The sequence below is a fragment of the Triplophysa dalaica genome, chromosome 21, assembly GCF_015846415.1.
Source record: "Triplophysa dalaica isolate WHDGS20190420 chromosome 21, ASM1584641v1, whole genome shotgun sequence".
Taxonomy (NCBI): Eukaryota; Metazoa; Chordata; class Actinopteri; order Cypriniformes; family Nemacheilidae; genus Triplophysa; species Triplophysa dalaica.
Window position 1 is genome coordinate 5,556,900 of NC_079562.1, and position 15,581 is coordinate 5,572,480.

The window sequence follows — 15,581 nt, forward strand, 5'->3', positions numbered from 1 at the left end:
GTTTTTTTCATAGATACATATATAAATAAAAAGTATATACTGTCTTTCTGGAAACCTTGTATCTCTATTTTTTGTGATCTTTATTTTTTGCCATAAATCATTATAGTTTGTTTCCCCATTATGTTTCTCACTGCATTTTATTAATATCTAACAAAAATGCTTTTTAAACAGTTTGCAATCATTGAAAAACAGAAAATTTGGACAAACAAGGTTTCAGAAGCACAGCGACAATACATATATTTTTACATATGTACATTGTATATAGAATTCTGATATATACGGTCTATGTATGCTGATAATCTGACTGGTGCAAACAACCAGTCCTTCCTCAGTCCTTTTGATTTTCATGTTTTGAAAATCTTCCTGCTGATTGAGGGACTTAGATAGTTCAATGTTAGTAAAATGAGAGTTAACATCACAAACATGCAGACAACACCAGCTTAGTGGGCAGAAAAAAAAATAAACACAAAAATAAGCAAACCACAACATAATTACCAGACAATACCATTCAGGGACTTAAATATGAGATCAAGAATACACTTCAGGCACTTTAAAACCATAAACACTTGCGTAGTGCATCTCAACCTTTGTGTCCACAACAATATCTGAATCCCCCCACACTATCAATACCTACCCAATAGATAAAAGATCTTCAAATAACAAAAAATATTCATTTTAGTTAGTATAAAATACCCAATTATCTCTTGTTTTGTGTTACTTTAAATAAGTAATCTTGCGACCCTTTGGTAGAGAAACACTGCACTAGCATGATGTTTTTAACAATGCTTCGTTGTAAAGGGCTGAAGGACACATTACGGAAAATTTCAAGGATAAATACCACAACACACCCTGAAAACCACCACACCTTAATACACACACACAAACACACAAGCTTGTTGTCTATATACACATCTATCAGAATAAACTCTGGCCTACGAGACTGAGGAAGATATACACATATTTGTTAAATAATACATGCACAACACACACAAAAAAAACTTTGAGGTTTAAACAAGAGTAAAAATCATTCCACGCTCAGAGCCCCATCACTCACTCCCTTTCGTAGTGAATAGCTGATCGAAAAGCTAAAAGGGAAAAGCTAAAGTTAAGCATTCTTCTTCTACCACCATCTTCCCATCACCAAGCAGCTGGTCCACCAGGCCGTGCAAAGGAAAGAAACCAGAGTACCTGTGGTAGGACGGGCTCTCGCTGATCCAGACATGGAAACCGCCTGGGCACTAAAGGGCTACAGGTGCCTGGAGACCCCTCACCCCCACAGGGCCCCGAGGGGCACAAAACTACCCTTCTCAGCAGAGGGAATTGAGGTGGACAGAGTTATGGGAAATACTTGGTTGGTGAAGCAATGATGGATGGAACGTGGCCTTGACACTCCAACAAAACAAACATTTTATGTTCAATTTTGAGGAATAAATGTCAATGTATATTTTGGCGATGCTTTGGTTGTACGTTTCTTCCTTAGGAAAAAAAAATATTGAAATCTGACTTTTGATTGCATGCTTCGGCAAAATAATTTTAGAGATCAAAGCTAACCTATAGAAACAGCTACAGACTGTTGGTTTTGAATGGAGTTGTTTTATAGAATCAAGAAGATGGATGAATAGAAATACAGTGAATATTGAAGTCTGTACGATTAAAATGAGATGATGAGACTACAACCCGGATGTGGGGCATAATGTGAGATGAGATAAAGAATGAAAAGAGATGGACAAACAGAGGGGTTATAGACAGATGATGGAGAGCAGAATTAGTCGGATGGTTAAAAGGGGGAGAGCAGAGAGAGCTGAGAAGAAAGACAGACTCAAGACAAAAAAACAAGTAAAGCTCCCACTTAGAATGAGTGTGTGTAAAGAGAAAGAGGCCTTCATGTGTGGCTGATTGAGCGAGTGTAGACACAATTATATAAAAAAAAGACACATCTCGAAGAGGGCAAAGAGATCTGACAGGTTTAGAAAAGAGCAAGAGTGGGAGACTGAGAGAGAGAGAGAGAGAGAGAGAGAGAGAGAAAGAAGGCGGTGAAGAGTATTGACGGGCTCCAGGGTGGCAGTAGGGTGGCAGAAGAAAAGACAGGGGCAGCAGGCAGCACTGTGAGTCACTGTGGGGTAAAGGGTACTTACGTGAAGGCAAAGGCTACCAGGGCACCACTAACCACTACAAAGTCCAGAAAGTTCCACAGGTCACGAAAATACGAGCCCTCGTGGAAAACCAAGCCTAAGACCACCATCTGCAACAAAGCAGTACAGTATTATAGGCAGGCAAAAAAAACATCAGACACGCCAATGTCGCACACGCTACCTTGATGAGCATCTCAAAGGTGAATACACCGGTGAAGACATAGTCAAAGTACCGCAGGACCTGGAATACCAAAAGTAAACGTTTTGACAAGGTCTAGTTTCAAATGTACTGAATATGTAAGAAAACATGTAAAAGCAAACTATTGTTCTCACGTTTGAGAAATTATTGTTGAACACATTACAAAAATGAATGTAATGCAAAACAAAGAGGGGAAAAAGAGGAAATATGGACTCACATTGTTTCGAGGTGATTCAGGCGACACCGGGTCTTCTGCTGCTAGAGCAATGCTGCTCATGGCGATGACGGATAAAATGCACATCTCGAAATATCTCAATGTCAGGATGTAGTGACAACATCTCCTGAACCTGAAAACTCACAATGGAAGGCATTTAACATTCATTCTGGACACACACTCATACACCAGCAATCCTCATACAGACCCATGATTTTCCATCATCCTTTCTGCAGTTTATCGCAATGACAAATTATATTTTTATACAGATTACATTTACATTAGTGTCCTTATGTCTCTAGCAAGACCCCAGGTAGACAGGTCTCATTTAGTTTTACTTAACATAAGCGCTTAGAGTTTTTGCCATAATAGAAATGAGATTTTACACATTTCCCAAATTGTTCTTGCCTGTTCTAAAACAATGTAGAACTTACGGGTTAGTGGTGGATAGTATAAAACAGGAACTAAAAGGTGGAATGCGTTTAGGTTCATCTTCGCCACCACCATCGTCTTCCTCCTCTTCTTTTTTCTCGCCAGGTTCTGTGTTGGCGTTCTTATTTACTGCACATTAAAGGGATGTAGAAAGAAATACTTAGAGAAACAGACAACTTTGGTGTTTTTCCTTATATATATTTCTCTATTCATGGTGTTAAGAATAAAATAAATAAAGGACGCTGCTTGTTTTCCCCTTATAAATTGATTTGATCTAGAAAGGCAGGTGTTTTATTCAGAAATAGAATGGGCAGAAGATTAACAGAAGTTAGGGGCCGAATCGGCAAACTTACATCATCAGGGAAGGATCCCTGTTTTAGAGCAGAAGCACATTTACAGATTTACTGCAATCTGCAGCCAACAAAATAAATATCGTACATTTTACACTAAAGTTTCTATTTCATTCCCTTCAATGAGAAGACGCACAAGCAAGTTTGTTGATTTTCCAGCAAGTTTGAGCATTCATTTCTATAGTGAAAACACATTCGACCAATAAAGTGCTTTAATCCAATAAACATTAAAAAGAATACAAGCCGTAATGGACACTAAACGGCTTGCAGTCTCACATGAAACCAAATGTAGTATTCACCTTTTTATGTTTATCATGAATCATAAAATAATATTTTTTTTAACAGAAGCACTGGAGTTTGGTTTATATTACCTTTAATTCATATAGAAGCAATGATATTTTACAGATTAACAAACTATTTATTCGAATTATAAGGTTCTAACTGCTTTCGAGAAGTTTTGAGATGATGAGCTCCAAAGATTCTGTATTAAATTTGAGTTTGTGGATAACACCTTTTTGTTTTCTAAAAAAGTCATAAAATCGACACGACATCACATAATGTTAATAAGCTGTCACAGAATAAAAACTCAATTATGAGAAAAATGTCAGAACCATATTGGAGACAACACACGTACCCTGTAATTTGGCATTAAGTGAGGGGTAAATGGGGGGCATATCTATGGCGGTGTTGTCCAGCTTCCCGGAGTCGGTCAGAATGAGACTGCTGTCATGCAGATCTGGTCCTTGAAGGTTCAGCAGGTTATTGGTCTGCTCTGGACAGTAGGGGTCATAAAGGTCAGGGTCGGGGTCGTGGATGGCCATCTTGCTGCTGTTGCGAAGGTTATCCAGATTCTCGCTGTACTGGCTCTCCCCGTGAGAAAACCCTGGCTGAACTGTTGATAAACTACACTCTCTGTGTACAGACGGAGAGAAATCAAAGGAGTTATAGATTGTTACCTACACAAATTCAGCTTTAACTACTTTAAATTATGAGTAGCTTGAAGCAAGTTGCCTCCTTTCACAGCGTTTGATATATTACATAACATCTCAAGAGCTGAAGGCAAATCTCACATATTCTGCCAGTTTCCAACAAACGCAAACTTTGACTTTCACCACACACATAAACAAAGCAGACTCACTTTCTCGCCCGGTTCTGTCGACTTCGTTCCCTATCCTTCCTTCCGTTTCCATCCCCATGGTTTCCATGGCGATGCCTCCTCTGCTTCTTTTCTTGCCCCTCCTCCCCTTCTCCTCCCAGCTCTCCACCTCTGCTGTGGTGTTCTCTGTGTCTTCTTCCTCGTTCTCCTCCATCTTCATCCCGTCTTCTGTGCTGATGGTGTCGGGGTCGTCTGTGCTCCACCGCCACTTCCACGTCATCGCCTCCTCTATCATACCCTGCTTCCCCAAGCTCTGAGTGGTGTAGAGACTGGCGGCTGGAGTGGGTGTGGTGATGGTGGTGGTGATGGTGGTGATGTCTGGATTGGTGCGGCAAGTGTTGTTCACCACGCTGCTGGTTAAGCTCCGGTTCACCTGGTCGGGTCTTGTTGGTGTTGTTGTTGCGGTTCTCTTGAGGATTGACGACTAGTGGGCGGTCCAAGTGGGTCTTCGTCTCAGTGCGGTTGCGACAATTCATCTAGAGATACAGGAAGCAGACTTGTTTGGCAATGCTTGCAGTAAAATTGAGACAGTTTGAGAGGGAATGTGCTCAGGAAAAAATATTAAGTAGACTTAAATAGAAAGTTCACCCAAAAAAATTCTGTCGTCATTTACTCCCCCCTCTTGTCATTTCAAACCTGTATGACTGTCTTTCTGCTGCAGAACACAAAAGAAGATATTTTGAAGAATGTTGGTAACTGAACAGCGCAGGCACACGACATTCTTCAAAATATCTTCTTTTGTCTTCTGCAGATGAAAGAAAGTCATACATGTTTGAAATGACAGGAGGATTTCTTTAAATCTAATCTGTTTCATAAAAGAAAGACACGCCATCGCCCAATCGCTTTTGCTCTATAATTCGTCTCCTGACCTTCCAGTGTTCTTCAGCATCAAGTTCATTATAAAGCGCCTCTCTGCTGGTCATCAGGTTCTGTCTGCGGATTTCACTCGTGCGCTGTTCCCAAACAGACTTGGAACCTTTTGAGTTCTTCTGCTGCTCTTTACTACACAATAAAAAACAGAGAATAGAGAGAACAGTTTTAGCCCAGATGAAAACTGATTTCATCCCTTAAACACCTACAGTATGAGCGATGATGCAGACTGAAAGAAAATGATGGAGTCCTAATCTAAAGTAAGAGAACATGGATGTGGCTCATGAATTCTGTGAAGGGAGTTATGATACACTGCACAAAAAGACCGAGCAAAGACAGACAGATGTTGGTTGCTTGCAGTGCTGCTGTGGATGTGTGTGTCGCCACAGTCAATAGCGCCCGCAGCCTCAACAACAAAACCGAGCTAACATACACAACAGCGGCAGAAGACGGACAAACATACATACAGAAACACAAAGATGGCACAAAGAAAAAGGAAAAAGTAAGTAAATGAATAAATACCAGTGCAGTAAACTGTCTGTGGCATCGATACGTTCAGATTTTACTGTAACTCTGGGGAGAGGGGGGGTGAAACAAGGAACATAAAAACAATGCTGCCACAACTATAACAACACTTAGAGTAAACAAGCTGAACAGGTTCCTGTTCATCTGAACGTGGCATGGTTAGCTTGATACTATAAATGACTAAAATAAAAACAGATCTACTAGATACGTTTCAGACTGCGTCCTAACAACAAGCAACATTTTCCTATTCACCTGCTGTCCATTTACTCGGCCACAGTGAAATCTTTCATCCGTCCAAACTCCCACTCCATTTAACTCTGTTTTAAATAATTAATATGACCTGATGTCATTGTGATGAGTTGTGCAGCATTTTTGCTTTCGGTGTGACAGACAGACTGATTGCGTGTCGCATCAGCTCTGGTTAGGACACTGTGTAGGCTAAGTGTTTATTTTCTCATGTCAAAGGAAAGACACATACACACAAGTGACGACTGAAAAGATTGAACGTTTTTCCCGAGAAACAGGAATTATTGTGCTCACCCTTATTTGAAAGCATCAAACACAAATTTACGTTTCATGTTAACATTTATAAATAAATATCATCAATTTACAAAGACCAAAACTGAATTAAATGGATATATACACATGATCATGCAGGTTTGAGCAAGTCTGTGGGATTTTTCCTTGGTGAAATTGAATTAGAGTGGATTAGTTTAAATAAAATGCTAAAGTTAAGATGACAGAATAAGCTCAGCTCGGCTAAGGTAGGCTGTAGCATTTACACCAGTTACAGTTTGGTATTGGATCAAATTGGATGTGACATTCGACATGGTCTCTAAGTGTAATAAGTTAAAGTTTGAGCTGTATTACATCTGCTTATCATGTTGGACTTTTGCCAATATTACGTTTACGTAAGTGTAATATGGCTTATTTGCAAATGCATGTGCATATTCATAGATTTAATCTTAAATATTAACTTCAAATCTATCTATATATTTATATCTTACATTTTTCTAGATATTTATATTTGTACAAATACAACTTTAAGAGAAAAGTAAATGGGAAGTTTTCATTTCATTTAGATACAACAGCTATGCAAATGTGTGCGTGTGTTTTAAAGTGGGGTTATTAGCGTGTTGAGTAACTCACGCAGCGATGGAGAGGTTTGCGGCAGACAGCGGGCTGACATCTGCCACTTCTTTTGCTTTCTGGAGAGCAAGCTTCTGAGATGTGGCTTCCTCTTCCTCTTGTTCATCCTGGAAAAATTTAGCCATTGTAGTTACAGAATATCAGACACATTTGACATTTAATGCGTTTAGCAGATACTTTCATCCAAAAGGGATTTACAGTGCATTCATTTTATACACTTTGATCAGTATGTGTGTTCCATGGGAATCTAAGGCGATGCTCTACCGTTTGGGCTATGGGAAGTGCAACTGCTGTATGACGGGTGAGACTAGTGAATGTGAACTACCTTAGTTAGTTCCTGAGCGTTGGCCAGGTTGTCCACAGCGATGGCCAAGAACACATTCAGCAGTGTGTCTGAAAAGTCGAATTAAGAAACAACCGTATATCGCATTTTTAATAATAAAATGTGTGTCATGTGTGTGTACTTATTAAAAAGGATACAGTTGCCAAAGAGTGTGAGGACGATGAAGAATACGGAGAAGATCATGCCTTTTTCCACCCCTCCCTGAGACTCAATCCCATCATACATCACCACGTTCCAGTCCTCACCTGTTAGAACCTGAAATATACACACAGGTGTTCATAAAACGCATAGTATTTGGCCAAAAGAAGACCTCATACAAATATACACAGTACAAAAAAAATACACAGCCATGTCGCTGTGTTGCCTAAACCAGGTCTAAGATGCTGTTTATATGGTTTTGGAACCGATTTATTTGTCAAGCCTCAAACTTCACCAGCCTACCTGAAACACTGTCATTATGGCAGCAGGGAAGGTATCAAAGTTTGTGGGAGGAGTGCCTTGGTCAAAGTTAAACCTGGCAAACACATAACATTCATGAAACGTTTCATTTTATAAACATAAGTTGCCTTGTGTAGTAAGAAATAGAGTTATACTGACTGGCCACCGAAGAGTTGCATGCCAAGAAGAGCGAAGACTACGATGAAGAGAAAGAGGAGGAAGAGTAAACTAATGATGGACTTCATGGAGTTCAGAAGAGAAACGACCAGATTACGCAAAGATGCCCAATATCTGAAAAATAACCCACAAAAATGTATATTGTTGAAAACAGGAAAAATATGAAGAAACGTTTAAAATAGATAGAACTGCTATTCTGCACTTTGAAAGCATCTAAGAAGTACAGCATGAACATTAAAGGGGTCGCATACCAGATTAAGAAGCGCAGAGCCACACAGCGTCGGACAATTCTGGTATTAATGTGGTAGAATCGAGAGGTTTTGTGTGTTAATGGGGTGTTTTTCCATTATCCCCAAACAGATAAATGCAGCTTGCAGCTTATGGTCAGTGTGTACATTAAAGATTATTTCAGTCGAATAACATCTAATTCAATGGTAAATTATGCGAGTGGCACAATGTGTCGCTGCGGGACTCATAACAGCGCCCTGAGTTGTAGCGCAGCGCCAACGATAGGCACGGAATGGCAGCATGAGTGTGTGTACACTCGGCCCTTCCGCTTCCGGTGGCGACCCCTTCGGAGTTCTTTTTTGTATCCCAAAGAAAAAAAGGTTTTACAGTTTTGACAGATTTTACATATTTGCCAAAAAAAATCCTAAACTCATATAAAAGGTACACCACATAAACTTTTTAATAGAGAATCCAAAAGATAAAATCAAAGGACCAGAACGCACTTGGTGACTTTGAAGATCCTAAGCAGACGCAGAGCTCGTAACACGCTGATTCCGAAGGATGTCCCCGGCTTCACCATGGCCCAAAACACCTCAAATATACTGCCGACGATGACCTGAAACACACAGTCGAATCCCAACGCAAATAAGGAACGCTCTAAGGACTGGCTAACAAGGGCTCGAGCCGACATCTAATGTAGGTCAGCAGCTTGCGGAGGTTAAAAACAAAGGCAGAGAGGGGTAAGAGAGAAAGTGAGACGTAAAATGGGCCAAGAGCAAAGAACACTCACGGCACAGTCGAAACAGTTGAATGAGGAGTGGAAATAAGGGCGCGTCCCCAGTCCGTACATCTTAATCAGCATCTCTGACATAAAGAGGCCTAGGAAAATGAACTCAGCATAATCTAGAGGAAAAAAGAGAAAGTGTGCGAGAAAGAGATAAGAAATATGATCTTGAAACTATACGAAAAAAGTTGTGATTCTTTGTGTTTCGTGGGTTGTTATTCAAAACTGTGATATATTAACTTTTTTCAGTCACTTAGTTCATCTTTCACTCAAAACATTTACAGTATACACATGTTGATCCATAGTAAAAAAAAGTAATTTAGGAACAGTAAGGGAGATCTAGCTTACAGAGGAAGTCCGACAGTAACTCGGATTGATCATAGTGCACCACAGCGACACACAGTGTGTTGAGTCCCACCAGGCTGAGGACGGTCCAGTAGAACGCCTGGGTCTTCACGATCTTTCGAATCAAAAAACGAAAACGTCGCTCCTTCTTGCTCAAGTGTGCTCCGTCTCCCATCCCGCTCTTTATGCTGGCGCGCGCAAAAGGAGAGCCTGAAAATATAAAAACGACATCATGAGAAATGAAAGTATGTTAACATGATAGCTTTAGCATATTTACAATAGATTGTCAGCAATAAGAGTGGCGGTGATATATTGTAAATATAATTTCGGATCAGTAAATCAGTATTTTGGAAAAAAATATTTGTTCTTTCTTGGACACGTTTGACTACCATTGTAATGTTGCCTACTATGGTGGTCAATGGTGGCCAGGAACGGTTTGGTTACAAGCATTCGTCCAAATATCTTTCTCTGTGTTCATCCGAACAAAGACATTTATACAGATTTGGAACAACTCAAGGGTGAGTAAATGATGACAGTTTTTATTTTCAGGTGAACTGTTCTTTAAAGCATGTTAACTGCGTGCCTTTTTGCTTTTATACAATTTTATGACACCACAAAACGTGGTCATTTTCCTACCAACTGCATCTCCCATGTGGTCCTCTCCCTCTTCTGGATTTAACAGGTCAGCTTTGTTTTTCTTTAGGGTGGGCCTGCGACGGGATCCTGCTGACATAAACACATTCGCAGATGTTTATGAGTGACTGGCATTTCATGCATCACAGCACACTTATGTTTAAACACAAAAACAAGCTCGAAATGAGAAGATTTATGATCACCAGTGCCATTGTCATCCTCAGCAAGTATGACCTCCTCTGTAAAAAATGAAGAAAGAGACATTGGCCATTTTGCTCTGTTCTCGTTGTTGCATGAATGTGTGTATTTTTTATACACAGGTCTCTCCAGGCATAAAGATAACTAAAAAAACGCTTTTTTCATGTGTTTAGTCTTCTGTATGCACACCTGCTTTGCAGATCCACTCCAGATACCCGTTGAGCTCTCTCTCGATCTGCTGCTGCCGTCTGAGTTTCAGGAACTCACTTCTGTTCTCCACACGCTCTCTCTCTTTAGCAAACTCACTTTGGGGAAGACGGAAAAGCAGTTTTAAATATAAACGTACAGTATGTAGATACCAAAATACATGGTATACCAATTTGTCAATATTATTCAAATTAAAGGGACAGTTCACCCAAAAATGTAAATGACAAATGATGTGACGAAAGCTCCTGCGCAGAGGAGACGACATCCTATAGGAATAAAATGAAAAATCCTGCGTTCGTCACTGGAGCTTACGATATGCCTGCGTCATTTGCTGGAAAAACAAGCCTCTGGTTCAAGTGCAGCAGAGGGATAGCGGAAGCTAGACAATAACCTTAATAGCGCAGTAAATATGGATATTTCTCTTAAACTAACGCATCGATTCACTTCAGAAGACCTTTGTTAAGACCACAGAGCTGTTTCGAGCTGTGTTTTGATTGATAGATGCACTTTTTGGAGCTTCCAAAAGTCAACACCCATTCATTCCAATTCTAACGCTTGACAGTAAAATAATACTTGGTATTATAACTTCGACTGTATTATTCTTCAAGAAGAAAGTCAATTTCAGTCAGAATGCCTTGATGGTGAGTCAAAGATGGGGAAATTTAGCTTTGCCTGTGAAATATCCCTTTAAGGATGAGTAAATGTTCATTTTTGAGTGAACTATCCATTTAAACTATTTGAAGATTGCAATATGAACTCATTCAATACCATCAATGAATTCACCACCAAATCTTCTGAGCAATAAACGTTTCTCTTGAGTTTCTTGATCGGTTGGTCTTACCCAGAGAGGACACCCAACACTAAATTGAGCATGAAGAAGGATCCGATGATGATGAGGGGAACAAAGTACATCCAGTTCCAGGCACTGCCTAAGGCATCATTACTCTGTAAAATACACATGAACAGTCAAAGTCACCAACCAAAGACAAACAATTACATTTTAAACCATGTTCATATTCGTCCACAAAAACAGTTACAATGTCACTCACGTAATAAAGCATATCGGTCCAACCCTCCATGGTGATACACTGGAAAACAGTGAGCACGGCAAAGAGGACGTTATCAAACTGTGTGATGCCATAGTTTGGTCCTTGCCAGTATTCCCTACAATCCGTTCCTTCTGGACATGCTCGAGCGGGCAGCGAATCACCACAGGGCTGTTCATCATATAACTCGCCTGGATAATTTAACATAAAAAAATGTAAGGAACAGCGAAACAACCTGAGGGTAATTTTTTGTTCATTGCTGAACATGCTGATGCAGATAGACAACTATATTGCATACCTGTGATATTGTCAAAGCAGGTTCTGTGGAATTTGCCCATGTAGAACTCCAGCCCAATGATGGCAAACATGAGGATGGCCACAAATAAGAGCACACCGATCTGCAGCAGTGGAATCATGGCCTTCATAATGGACTTTAGCACCACCTGCAGGCCTGGAGAGTATTGGTATTAGTATTAATATGAGGCCGGGAATTAGCTATGTATTTTTACAAAACAATATATTTTGTGTTTTGTTTTTTTATCATATGAAAAACAACTATAGACATGTTTAATATACAACTTCAGACAAACAAATTCTATTGAAATGGCTTTAGAATGTTTATTTTTGTTCACATTGATTTTCATGCTAAATAAAGAAAAGTATTAAAAAAAGTATTTACAAAACATTGAATGGACAGGATCGTCTTGATACAACAGTATTTAAAGTTTACTTTAGGATTGATTCACCCCTCCATAAATGATATTATATCGCCTTGTGCAAAGAGTCGAGACAATCAAAGCTCTGAGAGAAACAGATACACTCAGACAGATGAAACACTTACTGGGAATTCCTGACACTAATTTTAGTGGCCGCAACACTCTGACTGCTCGCAATGTCCGCAGATCTAATTCTGACCCCACTGAGGAGAGTATACTGGAAGAGAGAGGAAAAAAGAATGTGAAAAAGATACAGCAGGAGAAAGAGAGAGAGACAAAGAGAACGGGGGCAAAAAGCAGTTCATGTTTAAATCGTATTATGGGCTCCATTAATGCTTGATTTTTAAACCCAATTTATACAAGAGCAGCTTCCCTTTTGCTCTTCCATACGTACAGTATATCATTTGAGTATCAGGGCCATTCTATAGATCATCAATAATCTCATACCAATGCAAATGTATGTAAGCATGTGCGTTTGCATAGATACACATACTTGTTACACATAAATATATAATGGTGCAAACTGGAATAAAAGTAAACACAAACACACACATACAAAACTGTGAGAAGAGGTCAATCGCAGATGAATAATTGATCAGAAACTGCTCTGTTCTCACATCACACACCGGTCTGATGGTCTGATCTTTACGCGTGAGCTTCTGTGCCAGTATGAAGGGAGTATTTGAACAATACAAAATTAAATACAAATGACTTCTTCAATATTGTTTTTTAAACCATTTGCAACTTTGCAACAAGTGTACTTCTTATTAAAAGGTCCAGCAATGTTCTGTTCTGTTTACATTACTTGTAGACTATTTTCCATTTTGCTGTCACCTGCATATGCATCTATGCCAATGTTGCTCAAAGCTCATTAATTAATGGTTATGACATAAAGCACCAGGCTCAGTCAATCCTTTAACCACCAGCAAACACCTACATGCCAAAAGAAAGGACAGACTTGAAGGTGGCTGGGCAGAACGCAGCAAACTCGTCTCCTGACTCATTCTTTAATGCTTTTCAGCTCTTCCTGTTAACATTGTGACTAATTCAATCAACGGCCAGAATCATATTAGTTATTTTGTGACCTCATACGGCGCAACAAAGTTTTGAGAATGAGATTCTATGTGGCGCCAACCCCATTGGTTCTGTCTCGAATATTCACAACTGAACCTTAATCATTTATGAAATGGAAAACCTGATCACAGGTCAGCAAAGCCTTGCCCCCTTTTATCAAAACCAATTGAGATCTCTGGATGGAACTGTCAGTAATTAATTTACAGGTATCTGCTGTCTCGCATAACCAATAACACCTATTTATGACCCATCTTGCGTGATCAATAAGACCGAGACGGACAGGTGCTCGCAGTACGCGCAAATCTGCATTTGAAACTCAGAACTTAGAACTGATCTGATATCGGGACTGAAGCGCTTAGGCTGGTGATAAAGATCAGTTTACATTTTATTTTGTGGAACGGTGGAAACTTAGATGCGGGAAGGAATAAACTGCCTCCAGGTCAGCCGGTGAAGAACACTTTACCTTCTATTAGTGCAGTCGAATAGCAGAGCCCTGACTGCGCTAATATTCTACTACACACTAAAAGGCCTGCGGTAAATTTGATGGAAGAGTGGACTGACGTGCGGGTGTGTGCGCATTCGAGACGGACGGTACAGTATGTGTGTATGCTTTGTGTATACGTTTGAAACGTATCATACAAGTATCAATGACATTTATAAATCCAAACTGGAAAGCTATTTCAATGCCGGTTGTTTTTCTGACCTAATGGCAATTTGACCGTCTAGGTCCTCTAATTTTTTTCATGATGTCTACTACAGTCACCTCTTTCTGAGGAAAAGCATTCTGTGAAGGGAGTAAAGTGCGATTTGGGACGCCTTGGAGAGGAAAGATTGAAAGACACACAGTTAGCCCTGAGAATGACAGAGCAACGGATGGAGAGGGAATACAACAGGGAATAAAAAAGCCCCCCACCACAGGGAGACGAGGATGACATGGTGAGATATAGGAAGGGAGCGAGGGATTTGCAGAGAGAAAGCAGGTGCGGGAAAGGAGTGACAAGGCCTTGGTCTGCTGGGGAAAATCTGACAATCAATCAGAGTACAAACACTGATGTAAGGGATTCCTCTTTTTGCTGCCTATTCATCTACACTTTCTCATTCTCTATACACTGGTTTATCACTCTTTGTGTCTTTTGAAGCTCAAGAGATGTTATGTATTGTGTTTTAACGTTTGCCCAGATTGGATAAATTTACCTACAAATTGTGAAACTTAGCAACTAGTAAAAGTTACGTGCTGCTTACTGGTATAAAAGGTGTGTGCATATTAGCCTGGTGTGAAAAGTTTATGATGTTCTAATTGCGAAAGGGGGGGTCCTACAGTGTTTCATGCATTCTGACTTCTTTGCAATGTTAATCGCTCTTGCTTCTCATGTTTGACATGGTCAACTTGCCAAAAAAAGAGTTGGACGTATGATGTAGAATTTCAGTGCTCTATACACTCCCCCAGCGTTCGCATTTCGGAAACTTTTTTCGAATATGAAATTCCCTTACTTAACAACTTTCCTTAGTCCCTTATTGGACAATTTTCCTGGAAAAGCATGCTCACGCGTCAACCAGCGAGATGAAAGAGCACGCCCACGAGTCAACCACGGAGAGCGGGAGAAGGAGCATGCGCACACTTCAACCAGCTGGAGAAAGAGAGAGAGAGCACTGCGTTCGCTAAATTCAGCTGTGTGTTTGTTCACTGCATTTCGGTAAGGAATGTTATATAAATGGGAGATACAATGCTGGATTTGGAGATCATTTGAAACTGATAGATGGAGCGGTTCCAGCGCTAAAAAATGCCGGTCTTGAACCGCACAAGGTAGGCAAGCGTTCAGGAGGTCGCCTGTTTTGGAAACAATCGTACAGCTGTCTTTATAAATGTTATCAAACTACAAAGTGTGCAATACTACTCTATAGGTACTCAAGAGTAATATGAGATATGCAGAAACTGTGTGTGTTACATCTGCTTTACAGTACTGAAAAATAAACATGTGTGTCCACAGAGGAATATGCTAAGGCTCAAAGATTGCTAATTCATAGCTTAGAATTAGTTTTGTTTCATTTAGATATCAACTTTGACTGTAATGTTTCACAATCTGAGAAAAAGGTGATTGATTTGAATAGATAGTTTACCCAAAAATTATTTCATCATTTACTCCCTCATGTCATTCCAAACCTTTCTTTCGTCTGCAGAACACAAAAAATAAGATATTTTAAAGAATGTTGGTAACCAAATTACACTGGAGCCCATTGACATCCATTGCATGACAAACCCACGGAGACGTTTTTCAAAATATCTTCTTTTGTGTTCCACAGAATGACAGAAGGATGAATAAACGATGACAAAATGTATTTTTGTATGAACTATCCCTCTAAATCT

At 39.9% G+C, this 15,581-nt stretch overlaps 1 protein-coding gene across 15 annotated transcripts in view; it reads right to left on the reverse strand.

Moving 5' to 3' along the window:
* Window positions 1-15,581, reverse strand: part of cacna1ab (calcium channel, voltage-dependent, P/Q type, alpha 1A subunit, b) — a 103,292-nt gene that overhangs the window by 38,640 nt on the left and 49,071 nt on the right. For 10 of the 15 annotated variants that reach the window (XM_056734596.1, XM_056734595.1, XM_056734602.1 and 7 more), the window contains 23 exons: window positions 12,268-12,359; window positions 11,725-11,877; window positions 11,430-11,617; window positions 11,222-11,325; window positions 10,363-10,478; window positions 10,179-10,214; window positions 9,979-10,068; window positions 9,346-9,552; window positions 9,004-9,116; window positions 8,717-8,829; window positions 7,968-8,099; window positions 7,812-7,884; window positions 7,508-7,625; window positions 7,353-7,420; window positions 7,028-7,134; window positions 5,876-5,926; window positions 5,353-5,485; window positions 4,466-4,959; window positions 3,962-4,239; window positions 2,980-3,106; window positions 2,549-2,678; window positions 2,314-2,373; window positions 2,136-2,242 (listed from right to left, as the gene is read on the reverse strand). In XM_056734596.1, coding sequence (XP_056590574.1) covers window positions 2,136-2,242; window positions 2,314-2,373; window positions 2,549-2,678; window positions 2,980-3,106; window positions 3,962-4,239; window positions 4,466-4,959; window positions 5,353-5,485; window positions 5,876-5,926; window positions 7,028-7,134; window positions 7,353-7,420; window positions 7,508-7,625; window positions 7,812-7,884; window positions 7,968-8,099; window positions 8,717-8,829; window positions 9,004-9,116; window positions 9,346-9,552; window positions 9,979-10,068; window positions 10,179-10,214; window positions 10,363-10,478; window positions 11,222-11,325; window positions 11,430-11,617; window positions 11,725-11,877; window positions 12,268-12,359 — 3,090 coding nt within the window. The remainder of the gene's footprint in view (window positions 1-2,135; window positions 2,243-2,313; window positions 2,374-2,548; window positions 2,679-2,979; window positions 3,107-3,961; window positions 4,240-4,465; window positions 4,960-5,352; window positions 5,486-5,875; window positions 5,927-7,027; window positions 7,135-7,352; window positions 7,421-7,507; window positions 7,626-7,811; window positions 7,885-7,967; window positions 8,100-8,716; window positions 8,830-9,003; window positions 9,117-9,345; window positions 9,553-9,978; window positions 10,069-10,178; window positions 10,215-10,362; window positions 10,479-11,221; window positions 11,326-11,429; window positions 11,618-11,724; window positions 11,878-12,267; window positions 12,360-15,581) is intronic. The other 5 variants (XM_056734609.1, XM_056734598.1, XM_056734606.1 and 2 more) reach the window with 3 other exon arrangements.